At 51.3% G+C, this 21,924-nt stretch overlaps 2 protein-coding genes across 6 annotated transcripts; both read left to right on the top strand.

Annotated features, from left to right (window-relative positions):
• The first annotated feature begins 32 nt into the window (after positions 1–32).
• ORMDL3 (ORMDL sphingolipid biosynthesis regulator 3) lies at positions 33–6,448 on the top strand. Of its 5 annotated transcripts, none has more exons than XM_020890066.2 (5): positions 150–213; positions 618–693; positions 3,346–3,545; positions 4,244–4,395; positions 4,819–6,448. In XM_020890066.2, exons 3-5 carry the CDS (start codon positions 3,372–3,374, stop codon positions 4,952–4,954), a joined length of 462 nt encoding a protein of 153 aa, XP_020745725.1. In that variant the 5' UTR covers positions 150–213; positions 618–693; positions 3,346–3,371; the 3' UTR covers positions 4,955–6,448. The 5 variants fall into 5 exon arrangements, with proteins under 5 accessions (XP_020745723.1, XP_070335521.1, XP_020745725.1 ...); XM_070479418.1 differs by having other exon boundaries at positions 169–213; positions 615–693; XM_020890064.2 differs by lacking the exons at positions 150–213; positions 618–693 and adding an exon at positions 33–139.
• Positions 6,449–6,529: 81 nt separating this feature from the next.
• On the top strand, positions 6,530–19,999 carry GSDMB (gasdermin B). Its single transcript, XM_020890063.2, is given in 13 exon segments — positions 6,530–8,751; positions 8,753–8,907; positions 11,404–11,505; positions 12,854–13,025; positions 14,963–15,134; positions 15,833–15,916; position 16,077; positions 16,461–16,499; positions 17,522–17,548; positions 18,385–18,544; positions 18,648–18,787; positions 19,159–19,229; positions 19,664–19,999. Coding segments are annotated over 13 exon segments (1,326 nt in total). The 5' UTR covers positions 6,530–8,692; the 3' UTR covers positions 19,808–19,999.
• The last annotated feature ends 1,925 nt before the right edge of the window (positions 20,000–21,924 follow it).

Raw genomic sequence — 21,924 nt, 5'->3', positions numbered from 1 at the left:
ATGGGGGCTGGCGCGGGGCGCTGATTCGGCTCGAGCTGCCAGCGGGGTGGCTGCCGCCGCGGCTCCTTACAGCTGCTGGAGCAGCAGCGGCCCCCGCCCCCGGGCACCCTTCCCGGGCCTCGACCTCCGGCCCCACACGGTGAGTCCAGACGGGCGGCGGTAGAGTGGCCAAACCGGGAGTACCCTGGGGCTACAGGAGGGACGGGAAAGGAGGTGGGGGCTGTTGGGGTGGCGCCCTGGTTGGAGGGGATCGGGACAGGGCGAGTGGAGGTGGCGGGGGTGCTTCGGCCGGGGAGCGGGGGTGCATCAGTCGAAGTGATGCCCAAAGGGGAAGTGGGGGCAGGAGGCAGGGGATGGGGCGTCGAGGAGAAGCGCTTGGGCTGGGGATGGGGGCGGGGAGAGGCTGGGCTTCGGGGATAAAGGTTTGGCCGCTTCCAGCTGGGTGAACGTGTGGGGGTGGGGGTGGGGCTCCGGACGAGGCCAGGCTCCGAGTGCGAGGTCCCAGGCTGGGGGGTGTGGAGCGTAGACCCCCCACTTCGTCTCGAAGTCCCACTCTGTAAACCCCAACAATAGTGAGGACTCCGCCTCCTCGTCTCACCCTCTCCCCGTGCTAGTAGGGGTTCGCGCCTCTTCTCGCCTTCTTTCCATCCCCACCGCCCTCTCGAGTCCGGGAGGAAGAACCGGAGCTAAGTGGTGAGTGACGGTGGTGGCCCTGCCGGTTGGGGGGTGGGCAGAAAGACAGTGGCTTTGTGTCAGGGACTCCCCGCTGGGGTCCAGGTTGCAGGCTGCTGTGCTTTGAGCTCCTCACCCAGAAGGCGAAAGATTTGCTGCCCTTAGTTGGGGGAGAGATCACGAAGCAGCTCACCTGGCCATTGGCACTGTGGTGTTGGCTTAGGTGTCTGACAGACTGGGCAGAGATATTTGTGTAGGAGCCAGTAGGAAAGGGAGGGAAGGAGTGGGAAAGAGCTGCCTGCAAGAAAGTAGTTAACAGAACAGAGTTGCTGCAGGCTTTGGTTTGAGGCAGGTTATGAAACCACCTCGGGGACTGACGCGGGCAGCCACCTGCTAGTTTAGTGGCAGAACTTTTCAGCCTCAGCTGCTGTGAGCTTACTTTGTGTCTGCCAGCTTCTTCTTCCCATTTCTCCCCTTCTGGGCCAGGGGCAGTTGGTTATTTCACTAATGGAAGTGGTGTGTACCCTTAGTCACACAAAAGTCTCAAGAGAGCTTTTCTTAGTTTATTGCTGCCAGTCTTTCCCTTAGTTTATTGACTTTTCTATCTTTTTTTGGCCGGGGCGGGGGGGGGGGGGGGGGGAGGTTGTCTCCTGGGAATTTCTGCTCTCAGCGCACCTGGTGTTCAGGCTGCAGAAAGAAGCTTCCCAGGGTATCAGTTGAAGCCATAGGTCTGAGCCCCGCCCCGCCCCGAGACGTCTCAGACTTTGCTGGGTGCCCTGTTACAGCCAGCAAGGAGTGTCGAATCATCTGGGACTCAGCAAGGCTCCTCGGGAGGGCTAGAGGTCTTGCTACTCCTTTGTCTTTGTAGGTCTAGGTTAGGGGGAAGTGGGGAAGGGAAGCAGTTTCTGGTCCTACTTGGGGAACTCTCTCCCTCTTCTTCGTCAGTAGTTAAGCCCTCCAGGCCGTCACTTCCTAGCCAGTCTCCCCCACCCTCCACTCCCGTTCTGCCAGGTGGAGGCTTTTGTGCAGTAGGTTTCCCAGGAGCTGTGTTTGGGTAACTGAAGCCCTAAGGCCCTGGGAAGGTAAACAACCGAGCCAGTCCTGGTTTTCTAATTCCCTGGGTTTCTCTTAGGCCCAATTATCCAGCCTAATGGGTTGAGCTTATGGGCCCCAAGAGCATGACTGCTTTTGGAGCCATCGCATGTATGTTTGTATGTTGGGAAGGTGTGTTGTGGGTCACATGTCCCCTGCGGTCTCTAAGCTTGGAGCTATCCGAGAGGCAGAAACTTGTTCCCATTATTCTGGAAGTAGGGAACTGATCCTTGAGAATTCCAGCTCCTATGCAGTCTGTGTGATCCCACCCAGAGATAGAGGGCAACTGAGTCTGGGGGTGGGGGGGGTCATCGCAGCAGGGTTGGGTGATGACCTTCTGAGCACTTCCAGGATACCCTCATCTGGGACTCCTTTCTGTATCCCCAGGAAAGATGGGGCTGTTACCATGGTGATGACCTTAGGGTCTTTATTGGGCAGATCTCCCCTTAGCTCAGGAGGTGAGCCAGTACAAAGGTGCCATCTGTTCCCACCTCCTGCTGGTCAGAGGGCCCTCAGAGTTCTGGGGACAGCTGAGCTCTGGACAAGGGGCTGCTCGTTCCCCTCTTTTCCTGCATCCAAGAACGGGCTGGGCTGCATGGTTTCATGGGCAGCCAGGGCAGCCCTCCTGGTTCCCCTTGCTGCAGGGCCTCTGCTCTTGGAACTGGGCAGAGGAAGGCATGGTGCTAATAACTTACACTTGGAAACAGATACTAGGAAAAGAGGCTCAGGTGAGGATAGGTGGACAGAGAGGGAAGGGGTCAGGAGAGAGGCCGTAGGTGTGTCCCTGGGAGACATCTGTTGATGTGGGCTCCAGACACCCATGGGCACTGTAGATGTTGATCATGTTCACTGTCCTTGCCCCTCCTCTAATAGGGAAAAGGGCCGAGGTGGTTTGGCAGGAAAATGGGTGGCATCAGGAGGGCTAGCCTTAGTGGCTGCCAAATGGATAAAACATCTGGATGGGTGGTTTTGTGTCCCCAAGAAGGCAGCTTCCAGGTCCGGGCAAAGGTTGTCTCTTGTCTGTTTTCTCTTTTTTCCTTTTCTCTCTCTTTCTACCCCCACCAATTCTCCTGAGTTAGGGTGCAGGGATACCCAGAATTGGAGAATTAGGAAAGGTGGGTAGAAACAGTGACCCTCAAATACTTCATCCACTACTGCCTGTTCTCACCTCCTTTTATTTCTTCTCATGAGGAGAGCTGGGGCTTAGGGGTGGAGATGTGTCGCATCAGACCCTCGGTGAGACGGAGTCCCGCAGGGTTACTGCTGAGTGAGTGTTAGGGCACGGGCCTCTTCTCCCCTGCCCTGGGCTTCTTGGGTAGAGGGCCCCCTAGAGCGCGAGATTGCAGGACAGGCAGTGGTTTCTTTGCTCTGGGGCTGGATGCCTGTTGATGGCCTGTCCACCCAGGCAGTTCCAATGCCTGGAAGGGCACTGTCCTGATTGGATGACGTGCAGAGCAGCCTGGTGTTTGTCCCAGCCCAGCGGCGGGAAATGGATAAAGCCTGCCTCCCTGCAGGAATTGGAAGGTGTGAGGGAGCAGGGAAAGTGGTGTAACCTGTCTCACCTGTGCTGCTTGTTTGTAGGACAGTGGCAGGAGAGGGGCGGCAGGATGAACGTGGGAACAGCACACAGCGAGGTGAACCCCAACACGCGGGTGATGAACAGCCGCGGCATCTGGCTCTCGTACGTGCTGGCCATCGGGCTTCTCCACGTCGTACTGCTCAGCATCCCCTTTGTGAGCGTCCCCGTCGTCTGGACCCTCACCAACCTCATCCACAACATGGTGAGGGCCTGCCTGCTGCCTGCCTTTGGTGGGGTTGGGGTGGGGGTAGGGGACCCTCCCCCCCAGACATGGGCCAGATGTCAGGGTGACATGCTGACATCAGTCGCCAGAGTTCTCTTGTTTCTGCCCCACTTCCTGTCACTGGAATAAAATCTGCAGCTATGGCCACACCTCTTGAACTGGGTGGCTTATGGTTTGGAAGAGGGGGTCATCAAGAGCTGAGCTAAGAATCCCAAAGAGTCTGCAGCACTTGGATGCCTAACCTGGGGCAGAAATGCCTCTTCCCCCAGTCAGGATCTGAGTGTCCTTCTCTCTTGCCCCTCCATGCTCTTTCACTACCTGCTTGCTCCCTGGTACTCTTGGTGGGCAAGCAAGACCTGGTACCTTCCCATCAGCTGGCCTCCTCCCAGCTGGCGCAGGAAGCCTAGTCCTGGGCAGGAGGGACAGCGTCTCCTTGCTGGTTCTATGGGTGACTCCTCCCCGGGAATTCTCATGCCAGGCCTGCCCTCTCACCCAGTGGGTCTCCTTATTCTCTGGCCAGTCTCTCAGCTGCTCCAGCCTGACCTCCGGCCTGCATCCCCCTGCCCAGTAGATGGGGCTCCGAATCGCTGGGAGCCCATGTCTGTGACTGGGGCAGAGGAGCTGAGCGGGAGGGCCCTTGGCTTTCTGCGTCCTCTAACGAAGGCCCCTTCCTCCAGGGCATGTACATCTTCCTGCACACAGTGAAGGGGACACCCTTTGAGACCCCGGACCAGGGCAAGGCGAGGCTGCTCACCCACTGGGAGCAGATGGACTATGGGGTCCAGTTCACCGCGTCTCGGAAATTCCTGACCATCACACCCATCGTGCTGTGAGTGCCTTGGGCAGAGGAGGATGCCAGTGGAAAGGCCAAGGCCTGCAGAACCCTGGGGCCCTGCGAGGCTTAAACCCCTCGCCAGCTGTGTCTCTTGGCTTAGGAATGAGCAGAGGAAGAAAGGCTGGGGTGCCCCTGGGTCTCTTGCTGCGCTCAGGTTGTGACTCCCTGGTCCTGTCTGTCCTCCGTTGGAGCTTCCTTCCTGCCACTGAGTTTGGTCCACAGGTCTGGGGTAGAGCACGGGGCCTGGGTCAGCAGGGGCTTCTGTAGTTGGGGGGATATTACCACCCTACTTCAGGTCTGGGGGGGTCTTTGCCGTAACTCCTCACTGTCAGGAATCTGTCTACCCCAGCCAGGGACGGGGGAAGAAAGGGATCTTTCAAACAGAGTTTTATACCTCCTCCCAACCTCCTCCTACAGGTACTTCCTCACCAGCTTCTATACCAAGTACGACCAGATCCATTTCATCCTCAACACTGTGTCTTTGATGAGTGTGCTCATTCCCAAGCTGCCCCAGCTCCACGGAGTCCGGATTTTTGGAATCAACAAGTACTGAGGGTGCAGCCCCTTCCCCTGCCCAGGATGGCAGGGGAGGGGTTGAAGCCTGGGCTGTGATGCTGAAGACAGAAGGAGCCTCTGGTAACCACCAGAGACGGGGGATGAGCCTCTGGGCCCTAGTTTTCCCCTCACTTCCCCCAGTAGCAGACTTGAAGTAGCTTGTAGTGGGTTGGGGTGGGGCCCCCTGGGGCTCTGACCCTTCTGATTTTTTTTTTAAATCTTTTCCTTTTGCCTTTTGGATAGAGACTGTGGGGGTGTTCTTGAAATGGGCTGGGCTTCTGGGCTGAACACAGACCTGTGAGGTTGGGATAAGAGAAGCCCCCTGCTCACTTGCTCATCCTCAGACTGCTAAAGCACTTTAAGCCCTGTGAGTGGGGCAGAGGGGACGGTACAGCTTCTAGTTTATTTCACTTTAATTCCTAAGTCTTTAGAGTGACACTTTAGTGTGTGCTTGTATCCATGATGAGGTGTGGCAGCACCTCATCGCTCTGGGTAGAGAATTGTCTAATCCAAGTCAGATGGCTCCCGCACGACCCACCTGGGGTACTGGGTAGGAGTGGGGAGGGTAAGGAGCAGGATGGTGGGCTGGATGTGGGTGGCCTGGTCCCAGGGGTGAGGGGCCAGGGCTGCAGCCGTCCTGGCCCTGGGGGAGGGAGTTAGGGGCGGGGGTGGGATCCTGAATTGAGTCTTAGAAGAATGGGGTCACATAGCAGCTGGGATTGGTGTGAGGGGGGTGGGCGGTGGGGACAGACCCAGCCTCATTCTTTGAGAAGTGGTCTGGGAGGAGGGGCAGGCTCGGAGGGGTCATTTACCCCCCAAGTGGTGGGCTGATGCATTGGGAGGGAGGCTGCTGTGGATCTGCAGCTCGGGTGGCGTGGTGGGGGGGGGGGGAATGGGTTGGAGAGGCCCGTGAGTCATCGTAAGCCCAGGTCTGATGTGACACTCTGCGGTGGTGGTGGGGGGCCTCCTGGGGACACTGCATAGAAACGTTGCTGCAGCCCCTCCGCAGCCCTTCACCTGTGACCTTCTCACGCAGATGGGGGCTGGGCCAGGGCCTCTCATGTGGCATGCACCTGTGGGCTCATCAGGTCACTGCCAAATGGGTTTGGTGGGCTAGAGAGTCCTGCATGGTCCCCGCCTGAGCAGGACAGTGGAGGGAGCAGGGAGTGACCTGTGGGGGCTGTCCACTCAGGCTGAGGAGGTGAGGGGGGCGGGAGCCTGAGCACGGACCAGAGGGGAGCCGCCTTCTCCCCACCCCCCCGTCTGACTGGGGTCTGTGTCACTTCTGAGGTGTGGGTACCAGGGCCTTGAGGGAGCAGTGGGGGTTGGGGGGTCACTGGCCCTGTTTTCTGCCTCTTGGTCCCCCCAAGCCCCACCCCATGTATCATAGGGAACTTTCACCTCAAAATCTTTCTAAGCAAAGTGTGAATAGGATTTTTACTCCCTTTGTACAGTATTCTGCGAAATGCAAATAAAGGACAATGTGTTCCTATTTCCCCGGAGTCTGGCCTCTGCTTCCTGGAGGGCTCTGGAGGAGGAGCGGGGGAGGGCAGTGTGGAGCATGGGTCCAACCCTTTGCTGGATGCTGAGAGGGCCCCTGGGGCCAGCAGAACAGGGTGAAAGGGCTGGTGGCGAGCTAGCCAAGGCAGTAAGCTGGCCAGAGTGCAGCAGTCTGCTCTGGGACTTCGCCCGGCTGGTCCTCAGACAGAACTTACACCTCTAGGCTTGACTGGCTGAGCCAGGCTGGGCCGGCACAGGGGGAGTTTGTGCTGCAGCCAGGGAGGGCGTCAGTTCAGCCATGGCTTCCTAAAGAAGCCAGAGTCCCAAGGGGTGCCCAGTCCTTTCCTCTGAATTCCTCCCCCTGAATTCCTGTCACTTCTCCTGCGTTGGAGGGCGGCTTCTCCCCCTGGCCTCTGTGTCCTCAGAGGAAGCTTCCTGCTTCCTTCTCCCTCCATAAGCATGACTAGGAGGGAAGAGGACTTACTGAGGCTCACTGCCAGGGAGGGGCCTTTACAGCCTGTTCTGTGCCTTATCTGTGTCTGCCTGTCTGCCTCCCACCTACCTGCGCTCTGGGTCCTTGAGGAGGGAAGTGAAAGTGAAGTTGCTCAGTCCTGTCCGACTCTTTGCGACCCCATGGACTGCAGCCTACCAGGCTCCTCTGTCCATGGGGGTTCTCCAGGCAAGAATACTGGAGTGGGTTGCCATTTCCCTCTCCAGGGGATCTTCCCGACCCAGGGATCAAACCCGGGTCTCCCGCATTGCGGGCAGACGCTTTACCCTTTGAACCACCAGGGAAGCCCCGTCGGTTTCTTACCTTTGACCTGGGTCGGCTTCCAGCCGGGCCATAAAGTGGCATATCTAAAAACCTGAGAGGTGGGGCTCCTAGCTCTCCAGTTTCTTTTTTCTTTCAGTTCCCATATTATACAGTCCCAAGACACAGTGGCCCGGAACTGTGCAGAGACCTTACGCAGAGGGAATTCTTACAACCTCCATTTTTGGTGAGTAGCTGAGGACAAAAAGGTGTGCGGCCTCTTTTTTGGACCACACACCTGTGGTCCAAAGGGATGGACCCGTAGGCCCTGGGCACAGCCTCTCCATAATCCCAGAAGGATTCCAGTGGGGAGTAAGTTGTGAGCTGATCACCATGACAGGGGCAGGGGCAGAGAAGGGGGAACATGGGTGAGGGGTGAGCAGGTGCCTGCGTCAGCCAGAAGGGAATTAGGGGAAGGTGGCCAGGAAGCCTGTGGGGTGTGGTCTGGCCTCAGCAGGGTGGCAGAGGAACCTGAAGAAAGGGGGAAAAGATCTGAAAAGGAAGGAGGGGCAGAGTGATTGATGGAAGAGGAGAGAGTAGGAAGGATTTAGAGGGAAGAGCATGAGGGCTCCAGCGTGATGGGTATGTCGGGCTGGACTGGTGGTGGGCCTGTGGAAGGCCCTGCAGGGCCGGCGAGTGGAGCGATACAGGGGCCAAAAGTAGACCAGGCAGAGGGTGAAGCAGAGAGTGGGTGGCGGGAGGTATCCCAGGTGAGGTTCAGGATTCATTTGCTTTTACCAAATATGACGGAATCCTTCAGAAGGTGACCGGAAATGGAAGAGACAGGACTTGGGGGTGGGTGGCTGTCCAGGGTACCCAGCGGCAAGACACTCTTTAAGTACAAAGGTAGGGTACTACCCTTTCTGTTTCCTTCTGAGACCAGTTTATCACCATCTTACTGGGAAATGGTGCATAGGGGCACCCATCCAACTGCCTTGCAGAACAGGAAGGGAGGGAGGCCCAGGAGTCAGAGCCAAGGGAAGAAGTCGTCTGTTGGGGTTGGTAACGTGAGGTCTGCAGCCAGGCCCTTCATCTCTTTTGGTTCCTCTGTTCATCAGCACTGGTAAGGTTTGGGGATGGTGGGACTGCCTTCCCACCCATCAGGTCCCTCTGAGCAAGGGGGCAACTCTGCTGTGGGAGACTCAGAAAACAGGTCTCACTTTCCTTCTGGGGCAATCGCCATTCCAGCTTTCCTCCAGAAGGGTTCTACCAGCGGTGAGGAGAGTCTGGCATTTGTAATGGTCATTCCATCTTAGTTTGTAGTGAATGCCACACCTTCTAGAAACAGGAAAGCCAAATCATTCCAAGTTCTGGTTGGCCTAGAACTTTTGGATCTGCCAAAAGTAGAAGATCATAAAACCTGAACCAATATCCCCCTGCCCCCAAACTGTAATTGACTTCCTTTCCCCAGTTGGTCCAGGCACAATGCTCACACTATTTGAGTCAATCACAAGAGTTGTGGTTGAAGAGCTAGACAATAGTGGAGAGAAGCTTCACGGATGCTGACAAATTCCACTGCTTCTGTCTGGTGAAGAAGAGGAGACGTTTCTTTGGAAACCAGTATGACAAGACAAACCTCACCCTGAAAGACATCCTGGAGAGTGAAGTACCATTTGATATGGTGGTTCCTGATTTCCAAGGTCAGTATGAGGTGGTGAGAGACTTTGCCCACTCCTACTCTGCCCCTCTCTCAATGCCCCATTGCTATCAACCAGGTCACCCAGTCAACAAAGAAACTGTAGAATTTGTATGTACATATCCATACACCTCAACTTAAGAAATGTTCAAGAGAGCTGCATGGGGAGAAGGGAATAGGGGAAATGGCAGTTTGTTTTTCTTGCAAACTATTCCTAAGTAGTCTTCTTTCCTATTTTTTCCCTTTGTAAATAATTCGCCTTTAAATTAGCTGAGGTCTTCTCATGTGTTTATAAAGTTAATCATTGAAACGTATAAATAAATGCAAACAATTTGCATAGTGGTTAAGAAAGGACTCAGGCTTTAGAACTGGGGGGCATCTGACTTCAAAACCTGGCTCTGCCACACTTGCAGCTGGGTAACCTCTGGACAAGTTGCTTTATCTATGCTTGTTTCCTCATCTGTCAACTTGAGAAGCCTGTTGCAAGAGTCAAATGAGGTGAATTATGTAAATCATTTATCACAGTGCCGGCAAGAAGGAGCATTCAATAAAAGTTCTCCCCAGGCTTTTTGCTGGTGGCAGTTATTAGCCCTTCCCGTTCCCTGGGGATGTGGGTTGAATGGGAAGTTGCTGGTCAGCAGAACTCCGTAAGGATTCAGAGGGCTTCAGAGAGAAGTCTGTCCCATTCTCCTGCTTCCAAGCTCAGCGATTCCCAACTCCTGGGGTTTCTTGGGTTTCAGAAGCCCCAGGAGAGGTGTCGATGGACCTTCTCTTGGAGACTTTATTACGGCGTCTCATGCCTCATGGTGAGGAGTTTTACAGCTCAGACATCTCTACCAAAATCCTTTTGGTTCTCCCCAAGAGATGGAAAAGAATTCTAACAACACCACTGTATGGTTCTAGAGCACCTGCCACATATGACTATTATGTGATCAAGAACTGTACCCAGATTGCTCAGAGGTGACGGGCTTTTCCACAAGTGGAGTTTAATTCAGCAAGCAAGCATCTTTAGAAAAATTTCAGATTAGCGTTTTTCAAAGACTCTGCATTGATTTTCTGAAAATTGAATTGCCAAGAGTCAATTTACTAAAAGCTAGTTTTCAAAAAAATCAAAATCAGGGACTTCCCTAGTGGTCCAGTAGATAGGACTCCGAACTTCCACTGCAGGGGGCGCAGGTTCGAGCCCTTGTAGGGGAACTAAGTTCCTGGGAACTAAGGTCCTGCGTGCCGCCCAGCATAGCCAACTACCCCACCCCCCCACAAAAAAAATCAGTTTGCCAAACGACAAAAATAAAAAACTTTAAAGTAGGACTAGGATGTTTTGCAATGATCACATTATTTTCCAGGGGCAGCAGGGGCAAGTTTAATTATGGAAAATTGACGAGGTTAACTTTCTTTAAGGGAAATTCTGTTTGCATAAAAAATTCAGAGACAGAGGTGAAACCAAACTTTAAAAAAATTAAGAATGAGGTGAACTGATCATTTAAATTGATTTTTAGCAATTTGACCTCCTTCTTTTTGAATCATTATTATTTTTAACTATTTGGTGTGGATGTGTGTACATATGTTTTTTAAAAATTAAAGTCCATTACCTGATGTGAAGAGCCAACTCGTGGGAAAAGGCCCTGATACTGGAAAAGACTGAGGGCAGGAGAAGAAGAGGGTGACAGAGGATGAGATGGTTGGAAGGCATCACCAATTCAATGGACGTGCGTTTGAGCAAGCTCCGGGAGATAGTCAAGGGCAGGGAAGCCTGACGCGCTGTGGTCCACGGAGCCGCAAAGAGTCAGACATGACTGAGTCACTGAACAGCAACAAAGTTTTATTCAGATTTCATCTTTGGTTTTCATCTAGTGTCCTTTTTCTGTTCCAGGATCCCATCCAGGACATCATGTTACATTTAGTTGTCACGTCTCCTTAGGCTCCTCTCAGCTGTGACAGTGTCTCAGAATTTTCTTGTTTTTAATGGCCTTGGCAGTTTGGAGGAGTACTAGTCAGGCATATCGGAGAAGGCAATGGCACCCCACTCCAGTACTCTTGCCTGGAAAATCCCATGGACGGAGGAGCCTGGTGGGCTGCAGTCCACAGGGTCGTGAAGAGTCGGACACGACTGAGCGACTTCGCTTTCACTTTTCACTTTCATGCATTGGAGAAGGACATGGCAACCCACTCCAGTGTTCTTGCCTGGAGAATCCCAGGGACGGCGGAGCCTGATGGGCTGCTGTTTATGGGGTCACACAGAGGCAGACACGACTGAAGTGACTTAGCAGCAGCAGTCAGGCATGTTGTAGGATGCCTCTCTACTGAGATTTGTCTGATTTTTTTTCTGTCTCTTAGACCTAGGAAATGGGTTTGGGGGGTGGGGAAAGATTACAGAGGTAAAGTGCTGTTCTCACCACATCATGTCAAGGGTTTGCTGCTGCTGTTGCTTAAGCCCACTAGGCTCCTCCATCCATGGGATTTCCAGATAACTGAAGTGGATTGCCATTTCCTTCTCTAGGGGACCTTCCTGATTCTGGGATCAAACCTGCATCTCCTGCATTGCCAGAGGATTCTTTGCCACTGAGCCGCCTGGGAAACCCTCATAGCAAGGCTACGTACTGTCAACAAGACTTATCACTATTGATACTGACCTTGGTCACCTGGCTGAGGTAGTACCTGTTAGGTTTCTTCATTGTCACGTTACTCTTCCCCGCTGCCCTTCTCTGTACTGTGTGGGCTATGTTGCATGGCTTGTGGGATCTAGTTCCCCAGCCAGGGATCAAACCCATGCTCCCTGCAGGGGAAGTATGGAGTCCTAACTACTGGACCAGGGAATTCTCCCACACTGTAGCCTTTGTGTGCATGAGGTTTGATTTTTCTTTCTCTTTGATAAAGTACACCAAGTTTTACGTTACTCAAGAAACAAATGGGCCCTGAGACATTAGCATCACACACACAGGACTGATTTCAGGCATTGTTTCTAGGTCTGTCATGTTTCCACCAGTTTCAAAATGCATTTTTTTCTCTAGAAATCCAGGCCCACCCCTAAAATGCAGCAGTAGATGCTCTCCCTCCTCTGTGGGCTCAGAACTGGGAGGTCTGAGAGAAAGGCACTCAGCTTGGCAGCATCTCCACACACTAGCCATTAACTCTGGGGCAGCAATGGACTTGGACTCTAGGCCCTTACACAAGGCCTTATGCAAGGCTGGGCAGAGTCCATGCTGGTGGGCAACTTTCCAGAGTTGCCTCACTTTACACCTGCTCAGGTCACACAAACACAGAGATTGAACTCTGCTTAATTTTTATTTCCCAAAGGTTGTGTTCATTCCCTCAGTTGTGTCCAACTCTTTGTGACCCCCATGGTCTATAGCCCTCCTGGCTCCTCTGTCCATTATTCTCCAGGGAACAATACTGGAGTGAGTTGCCATTTCCTTCTCCAGGGGATCTTCCCGACCCAGGGATCGAACCCAAGTCTCATTGTCTCCTCTGTTGGCAGGCGGTTCTTTACCACTAGCGCCATCTGGGAAGCCAGGTGGTCAGGGGCTCCTAATTCTTTCGCTTTACTTTTCTTTGATTCATTTCAACCTCTCAAATGGTTTAATAGGACTAGTTCACATTTACTGAGCATTTAGCAGTGTGCTAACTGCTTAGCTGCATGATTTAATCTCCTCAAGCACTGGAAGTAGGTGCTATGAATATTCTCCTTCTATAGATGAGGAAACAGATTCAGAGGTGAAGTGACTTACCTAAGGTTATTTGGTAAGAATGTGGCAGTGTGGGCTCCAACTACGATAACTTCCGGGGAGAACAGCATTGGCTGGAGAGCCATGGCTGGAAGACTTGCTCAGAAGAGAAGGGGATCATGAGGGGAGCCCAGGATGGGGCACGTCAGCAAGGATCTTCTAGAGATCTTTTGGGTTAGCCTCAGTGATAATAATGACATTGTGACCTTACCTTTCTCTTTCCAGGTCAAGATGGTAACTTTGAAATTCTGGACGTCGAAAACTCAAAGGAAAATTGGACAGTGAAATTTTCCCCCGAAATGACATTTAAAATAGCATTCCACATTTTCCATGAGATGAATATCAAGTTAAAAAAGTGCAAGATACCCTACAAATTCCTGGATTCCCTTAGGAACAAGTGAGGCTGGAGGTGGACAGCAAGGGAGAAGGAGAGAGGGAGCAGCCCATATTTTGGGACACCTAGGCCATCGGAGGTGGGGGCAGCCCTGGCTGGTGCTGCCTGTCACTCCCTATTCCCAGTACTCCTCCCCCCTGCAACCCAGTCCTTATTCAAGCATGCCCTCCTCCTGTCCACCCTTAGCAAGCCTTCTCATTCATTCAGAACCAGCCTCCAGGAGCCCTTCTTCTGAGGTCCCCAATTCACTTACTTTTCCATCAGGATAGCTGATGGCTCTGACTTGGAGCAAACTGGCTGGTTTTGAGACCACACTCCTCTGTTTTCTTAAACTGTGTTGCCCAAACCTTCGCTCTGTGCTTGTTTCATTTTGCTTTGTCGGCAAGTCAGTGGTTTCCATGTACCTGTCCCTCGCTGCACTAAGAACAGCTTGTGACCAGGGACCGTCTTTACTAACCTCGCTGTTTATCCCCAGCACGTGGTAAGTACTCAAGAAGAGAGCTGAGGGGAAGCACGGTGAAATCAAAGCACCCCGGTTGAACATTTCCTGCACAGGAAGTGCCATCACCCCGCCCCACCAGAGTGGCCCCGATCAAGGGCTGCAGACATGCTGATAGCTGGGGGCATGGTCCTTCCCAGGGACTCCAGCAGCCTCCGCCTCAGCAGTTATATTGTGGCTGGTATTGGTGGCTTCTCCCCTAGCTGGAATTGTTGGAAATTGTGGCTGGTATTGGTGGCTTCTCCCCTAGCTGGAATTGTTGGAAATTGTGGCTGGTATTGGTGGCTTCTCCCCTAGCTGGAATTGTTGGAAAGTGTGGCTGGTTCAGGGAAAGAGGCCCCTCTGTTTTCCTGGGCTAGCCCTCCCTGGGCAGGGTGGATGCCTTTTGTTTCCCCTTTTTAATTCAGAGCTGAAAGGCTTCCAGTGAAATTGGACTGGTCCTTTGACCTGCTCCTACCGCCACAGTCTTGCTGGGGAGGGGCCTTTGCTGAGGGAACTCATTTTTTCTCTAGAATGCATTGTTTCTAGGGTGAGGCTATGTTGAGTGTGTAAATAGAGTTGTGTGGGGGCAGGTAGGTAAAGGAAGGTCACCAGAGGCAAGGATGTAGAGAGGTCTTTTGGCTGCAAATACCAGAAGTTCCACTAGGGTGTGTTAAGTCACAAAACGAATTTCCTTGTGTGCTAGTCGCTCAGTCGTGTCTGACTCTCTGCGACCCCATGGATTGTAGCCCACAGGCTCCTCTGTCCATGGGATTCTCCAGGCAAGAATACTGGAGTGGGCTGCCATTTCCTTCTCCAGAGGATCTTCCCGACCCGGGAATTGAACCCAGGTCTTCTGCATTGCAGGTGGATGCTTTACCCTCTGAGCTACTAGGGAAGCCCATGAATTCCCTTATGGAATCAGAAATGGCACATGGACCCTGAAGGTGGACCGTACACAACCAGGTCCCAGAGATCCGTGTAGGGAGCTGGGACCGCTTCTCAGAGAGGGGGCTGCTCTGGGCTGGGCACATGCCCATCTCAGTGCCATGAGAAGGGCAGAAGCTTTGGACTCATACAGACCGGGGCTTGAATCCCAGCTCTGCTTATTTGCTGTGTGAACTTGGACCATTCAGGACCTGTCTCAAGCCTCAGTTTCATATGAAAAATGGATGCAAGCCTGCCTATATCATGCGGGTGTGGAGAGGGTTAAATGAAGCAATGTGTGAAGTATTTCACTCTGCTGGCATACTCTAATCTTCCAGAAATGCTAGTGAGTTCCCTTCCCACTTTGCACCCTTCCCCTCCATGGCGGGTAAAGTGAACTTTGACAGGGGTTCCATGTTCTTTGGTTTTCCCTGACCTCAGGAGCACTTACTCTCAAATAGAGAGTAACTGGTGGGGAGGGAGAGATGTGCCCAGGAGGTGGGGCCCCTCTCATTCTCCCTTTTACTCCTTCCAGGAAGCTGAAGAAGGATCTGCCTTCTTCATTCCAATCAATCCAGGCGAAGAGAGAAGACCTGTATCTAGTGACAAAAACTGTGAAGATAGCAAAGACTGAAACTCTGAAATGTAAAAAGTAACTTAGTTTTCAGATCCTTTTGGAACTTTCTGATCTCCAATACGAAAGCAAGGTTAGGATCTCTGGAGACAGGGACTGTGGGCAAGCCAGCTTGGCTCACCCACTGCAGGTCAGGGGCTGCCAGCCCAGACCCCAGGCTCTTCTTCTGGACTTTTCTGAGCAGTCTTGCCTGCTCCTTGGCCTTCTTAGAACTTCTCTTCTTGCCCCAAGAAAGTATACAGTATCACACAGTCTCTCCCCTTTAAATCTCTGGCAGTGCTCTGTTTTCATTTGCTTCATAGCGCTTCCCATGGCTCATAATTACACAGGTGTTGTTTGCTTGTTCATTGTCTTCCTCCCCTTTTAGGAGGCGGGACGACAGGAGCCATGATGCCTGGAACAAAACAGGCATGTTTCGTCCTCCATAAATTTTTTTTTTTTGGCCACACATGTGGCTTGTGGAAATTTAGTTCCCTAAGCAAGGATCAATCCCAGGCCTCTGGCAGTGAAAGTGTTGGGTCCTAGCCACTGGACAGCCAGGGAATTCCCCATAAATATTTGTTGAATGAAATGGAAATGAAATCAGATGTGGAGTCAAATATCAACTCGGCTGATGTGAAATGGGCTCATCTGCTGACCCTCTCAGAGCTTCGGTTCTCTCATCTGTAAATTGAGGGTAATAATGTCTACCTCCCAGGAATGTTTGGGAGATCAGGCAAGGTAATTATGTCAGGAACTGAGGGGTCAATCTACATTGCTCCTTTTTCCTAGAATGAAGAGGAAGTGACCATCACCCCTGAGAAGGTCCTGGCCTATCGGGTAAAGCAGCTTGTCTTCCCCAGGGCGGAGAGGATAGTGAGCTAGGCCTCGTGGGGTCAGGGGGTGGGGTGGGATAGGGGAGCTGAACACATGAAGAAGGTGGGGGTCAGTTCAACTGGGGTCTGTGTCAGTCTGTAGGTGTCCTGGTGACCTGGAAGGTGGGGGCAAGTTTCAGGGACTGGGAAGATGGATGGAGGGTGTTGTTACTTAGTCACTAAGTCATGTCCAGTTCTTTTGCAACCCCGTGGATTGTAGCCTGCCAGGCTCCTCTGTCCATGGGATTTCCCAGGCAGGAATACTAGAGTGGGTGGTTGCCATTTCCTTCTCCAGGGGATCTTCCCAAACACAGGGATCGAACCTGTGTCTCCTGCAATGGCAGGCGGATTCTTTACTGCTGAGCCACCTGGGAAACCCAGTTCTTCCCTAGAGGTGTTAGCTCCTGTCTCTCTCCCAGAATTTATTTTTTCCTGTTGGGCAGGGTGGGAAGACCGGGGAGATATTAAAAAGAAGAACTTACAGAGGGAGAACTGGGCTTTCTAACAACTGATCTCTCTTTCTCTCTTTTTAAAAACTGGTTTAGATATTTGTTTCTTTGACGAAACCAGATCCTTTCCAGAAGGTGAGTGAGTGGGCCTCCTGTTCATCATTCTAGAATTAGCAAGGATACTGGTTTTAAAAAGAGGATAGCAAATGACCTGGAATTATAGAGTCATCAGTGCTGAGAATGTAACAGGATGCACTCAAGTTTGAGCCAAGGTGAGGGCAGGAGGAAAATCTGCCTGTTGGATAAGTACGTTGGATTGCATGCTGGCCTAGGGTTTCTAGGCTCCGCCAACTCTGACTTGCTCTGTGTAGGTCAGTGGGCTGGATTCTGGGTTCACAGTCCTTACAGAAGGCCTGTTGGCTTACAAAGCACAGTTGAATTGCCTGGCCAGTTCTCACACAACAGCATGAACACTGGACTAGGAGTCAGATAGTCTCAGGGTCTTGCTGGCTCTGCCGCTCAATAGGCCTACAGCGCCCAGAGTCATGGTTATACTAACCTTAAAAGGAACTAGGACTAGACCAGGAGACCTGTATGATTCGGTGTGTGGCTTCCTCTGACCTTTCCCTGAATCCCATAAGGAGGGTTGTTCTGCCTAAGGGCCCTTGTGAAGGAGTGGAGCGAGGTTCTAGGTGGAGTAGAAGTCTAGGTGGAGTAGAACACTCAAGAGAAATTACTGAAAGTTGTAGACGCTCGCTGCAGGTTCAGTTCTGGCAAGGTCTTGCTAGCTTAAGTGAGATTCTCTGTCACTCTTAAGTGCCATCACAGAGGAGTCAGGGAATAGATTCCAGTTCCTGCTGTCACCCAAATTTTCTGAGTGGCTAAGGGCATGGTGCTTCTGTCTGGACTTCCCTTTCTCCTTCAATCATCTTAGGCATATGCTATGGCTGCCTATCTCTGAGTGTAGGAAGGGGTCTTTAAATATAGTTCTTTGTCATTTATACACCATGATGAGGATGCAGGCTCCCCAGCATAGGCAGTGAGGGCTCAGAGTCTAGAATTGAGAACCCCCGCCACTGGGACAAGAATGTTCATGGGGTGGGCTGGGGTGGAGGTAACCTGAGGACTCGCTGAGATTATTCTTCCTCTCTTTGCAGAGAAAGATGGTGGTTCACCTTGGTTGGGTAAGGATGGAGGCCAGCTATGTTCAGGGTAGCTGCATTCCTCACCTTTGAGCCCTCTGGCCCTAAGGAATGCAGTTCAAGTGCGGCAGCTGAGTGTGTGTGCATGCATGTGTGTGTGGTAGTAGTAGTGGAGAGTGTTGGGAGGAGAAGGGTAGTACGTGCTCAGTCGCTTCAGTCGTGTCCAACTCTGTGCAACCCCGTGCACTGTAGCTCACCAGTCTCCTCTGTCCACGGGCTTCTCAGGCAGGAATACTGGTGTGGGTTGCCATGCCCTGGAGAAGGGTAGGGCAGTGCCAAAAGTAGGTTTCCACTTTAGAGTTTGCATCTATCTCCTCTGAACACAGTGATTCTCACTGGTACACAGATATCACCTGAGGGAAATGTTGAAAGTAGTGATGACTGAGTTCCACTTCTGGAAATTCTGATTTAGCTTATCTGGGGGTGTGGTCTGGTCTGGGCACTGGGGGTTTTAATTACTCTGCGGGGGATTCTCATGCACAGTCAAGATTGAGCACCACTGCTCTAACTTTCTCTAAATCCTCATCACTCCTACTGTGGTCCAAAGCTTGCACTTTGAATGGCAAGAACTACATAAGCTTTGATTTCCTGGAGGTGGAGAAGAATTGAGGCTGAGCTGGAAGGTGGAAGTGGGGTCAGAGGAAGGCAGTGATGCTGGGTATCTATCTGCTCCATGGTAACAGAAAAAGACTAGAAGAAGGGAAGTTACAGAGAAGTGGTCTCCAGAAGAAAGACAGATCAAGAATGGGGTCTGGGGGGCCTTGGAAACGGAGCTTGCTAGGCTGAAGGGATTGGGTTCTTAATTTCTGCCTCTACAGGGGGGTCCTTGAGTTTGGAGAGTTTCCAAAGCATAACAGAGAGGGTTCAGGACATGGTGCAAGTCCTCCAGGATCTGACTCCAGAGGAGCAAGAAGAGGTGCTAAACTGCTTCACCAAGTGCCTCCACAGTGATGAAGAGCTGCAGGATCTAGAGCGAAGAGGAAGAGGCCCAAGAAAGAAGAGGGCAGAGAGAGGGAGGGACCAGTGGGGAGACAATCCACTCTAATGGGACTGGGCTCCTCTCTCCCATCTCCTGGTCCTAGGTGTCTGACGTCCAGTGCTCTGGGGAGCTACAGATGAACAACGCAGCGAATTCTCTCATAAGCAGTCTTTTCAATGCTGCTGGGGTCTTGATAGAGGCACGCGCAGAAACCATTTGGGATATCCTGGATGCCCTGAAGGGTGAGGAGGGGCTTGGATATAAGCTGGCATGGAGGGCATGTGAGCAGAGGGACCTGTGGGGAGTCAACTCTTGGGAGGAAGGGGGTATCACTGCCTTTTACATTTTGTGAGGCACAGACTTCACACTTCACAAACCAGCCATCTTCCCCAGGACAGGGATGAGGGACTGCCTCCTCTTTCCCCATGGTGCAGTCTCCGACCTCCTGCAGGCTAAGAGGAAAGCAGAAACCCAGTGGAAATAATCCCCGTCTAGCCACTCTGGGGTTCTCTGGAACCTTCTGTGATGCTTGTCCGGGGTCTGATCAGACAGCGAAGCTCTGTCCCACTATGTGCCCTGCCTCTCTGCTGACCCCCCTCTCTCTTGTCCCCAGAGCTGTCTGAGGTCCGGCAGTTTGTTGCTGAGGCCCTGGATAAGGGGACCCTGCCCCTCATGGAGGACAAGGTAAGATAGCCTGGGCTGAGGGCCCAGGTCCTAGTGGAAGTGACTGCCCATGCTCTCAAGGGACCCAGAAACCTCACTGACCAGTCGCTTCCTACTTCATAGTCCACTGCCAGCTCACATCTATGCAGCTGGTTTGTGACAATGCCTGGACATGTAGTTTTCAGGACAATTCAGGATGGGGTTTTTAGGCTCTGCTGTTTGCCTGTGGGCTAGAGAGGGGGTGGGCTATTAGTTCCAGGAGGGCGATTGGCCCCATGTTTATTACATCAGCAGTGTTTATTACCGCTTGGGAGTATGAGGCTCCCCAGGCTCTGTGCCGTGGTGGATTACAACCTCTGCTATGGACCCAGGACTAAGGGGTATGGCCACGTAGTTGCCATTTTTGGTATATTTCCTTGTTCTCAGCTTTTACAGTCCGGTGGGTTTCCTTCCAGGTGGAGCCCGTCCTGTAGGAGAACCGGGGTGAGGGGCCCATAGATGTGAGCTGTGATCCTGAGGCAAGGACTGCCTGTGCCCTCTATGTTGTTGTCTCCATCCTGCTACAGCTGGGTGAGAAGCCCACCTCTGTGTCTTCCTAAGCATTCCCCCCACCAGCCTGAGTGCTCCCCTCCCCAGTCCGTCCTCATCATCCCTAATCCCAATCACCAGAATGATGTCTTTAAAACACACTGCTATTCTTTGATACATCCCATTCACTATGATAATGTCCAAAAGTCAGTTAGATTGTAGGCATGAACTTCTGATTAAAAATGGCAGACTGATCATATTAATTACCTCTCTCTCTCTTCAGATTTCACTAAATGACAATAAAGTGATAGAAATGATAGAAACCCACAAGGAATAAAGAGAATTAGGCAGTTGATAAGGGATTTCAACACATCTTTGGAAGCAGTTAAAGGAGTGATAAGCTAGGAGCCTCGTGACTGAGGGGTGTGGAGGAGTATAGGATGAGCCTGCTGGTTTTCATCATAAACCTTTTAGTTCTAGTTAATATTTTTCAAGACAGTAATTAAAAGAAATATGTACTTGTTATAAAGCATTTCAGATATTTCTCAAAGGTAAAGGTACCCCGTGATCTCCTTTCTCCCTTTAATATAACCACTATGTACATTTTAGGGTATGTGAATATTTTTTTCTATTGGGCAGTTTTAAAAATGGTAACTTAAACATGAAACTAGGATGAGATAGCATACATCTGGTTTGTATCTATCTTTTGAAGTATTTATTTTTACATTTACATTTAAAAAATATTATATGCAACAGGAACTCTTCTAAGTGCTCTTGAAGTGTAGCTTGGTCCACTAATTTGGAAAACTTGAACAATATCTACTAAAGCTAAACATATGCCTATGACTCAGCAACTCCACTTCCTTGGCATATACCCAAGAGAAATGAGTGCCTGTGTTCACCAAAATACTTGCATGTATAAAAACATCAAAATAAGAGCACTAAGCTGAAAACTATTCAAATGCCCAGTACCATTAGGATGGATCCATATATTGCGCTATACTCATGAAACAGAAGAGAATGAATTACTGCTACACATAACAACATGGATGGCTCTCACAGACAGAATGCTGAGCAAACGAAGTCAGCACAAAAATGCATATTTGTGTTTGGGTCCTCTGAGAAGTAGGTGCCAAAATGGGAGCAGATATGCAAGAGACTTATTAGGGAAAAAGCTCATGAAGAATAAAGGGAGAGGGAACAGGAATAGGTATGGCAAAACTTCAAATCACATGATCTAGAACCTGTGAAAGGAGAGGAGGAGGGAGAGACTGAGTAGGAAGAGTCTCAGATGACAGCACAGTCTGAGGGTCTCTGCCAAGCCGACCAGAGCAAAAGCGATCTGCCAGAGGGCTCCCCATCAGGCAGGAGGGCCAGGCTCTGGGACCCCATGCTCAGCCTTCAGCAGAGAGCTGCTCAGGAGAGGCTCAGGAGGAGAGCTATGGTAGGGTGGGTTAGAGGTCCTTCGTCAAGCTGCTTCCTACAGCAGGTTCTCCTAAAGAAAATCTGGGTAGTGTCCTCCATGAGACTGTATGATTCCATTTATATGATGCTCAAGAACAGGCAAAACAAAGCAATGTTGGTAGAAGTCAAAATAGTGATTATCTTAGTGGGGACATTATTGACTGGGAATAGGCATTAGGGAGTCTTCTGGAGTGCTGGAAATACATCAGGATTTACTGAGCTAACATTTAAGATCAGCATATTTTAATGGAAGTGTATTATACATCAATAAGAAAGGCTTGAAGAAGTACATATTATATAGCTCCATGTAAATGAGGTGAAAGACAAGCAAAACTACACCGTAGTGGAAGAAGTCACCACAATGGTGATCTGGGGGAGGGTGCAGTATGTCTGGGAAGGGGCAGTACTGAGAGAATCTTCTGGAACACTGGACATATCTTATATCTTGATCCAGATAGTGGTTACATGGATGTGTAACCACGTTTACGTGTGTAAATGTTTATTAAGCTAAACACAAGATCTGCACACTTTACTGTGAATTTTTATCTCAATAAAAACTTTAAAAATGTAATGAGAACACATGAGAACAGATTTGAGCAATACAGAGGAATATGAACAAATTAAGTAAAAGTTTCCTCTCAAACCCCTTAACCCTATCACCTAGTCCTACTTCCTTGTGATAGCCATATTAACAATTTTAGTGTTTATTACAGCTAAAAATGAT

The sequence above is a fragment of the Odocoileus virginianus genome, chromosome 17 (genome assembly GCF_023699985.2).
Source record: "Odocoileus virginianus isolate 20LAN1187 ecotype Illinois chromosome 17, Ovbor_1.2, whole genome shotgun sequence".
Classification (NCBI taxonomy): domain Eukaryota; kingdom Metazoa; phylum Chordata; class Mammalia; order Artiodactyla; family Cervidae; genus Odocoileus; species Odocoileus virginianus.
Note: the sequence above shows the minus strand (reverse complement) of the source record. Positions and strands in the feature narration are given on the sequence as shown.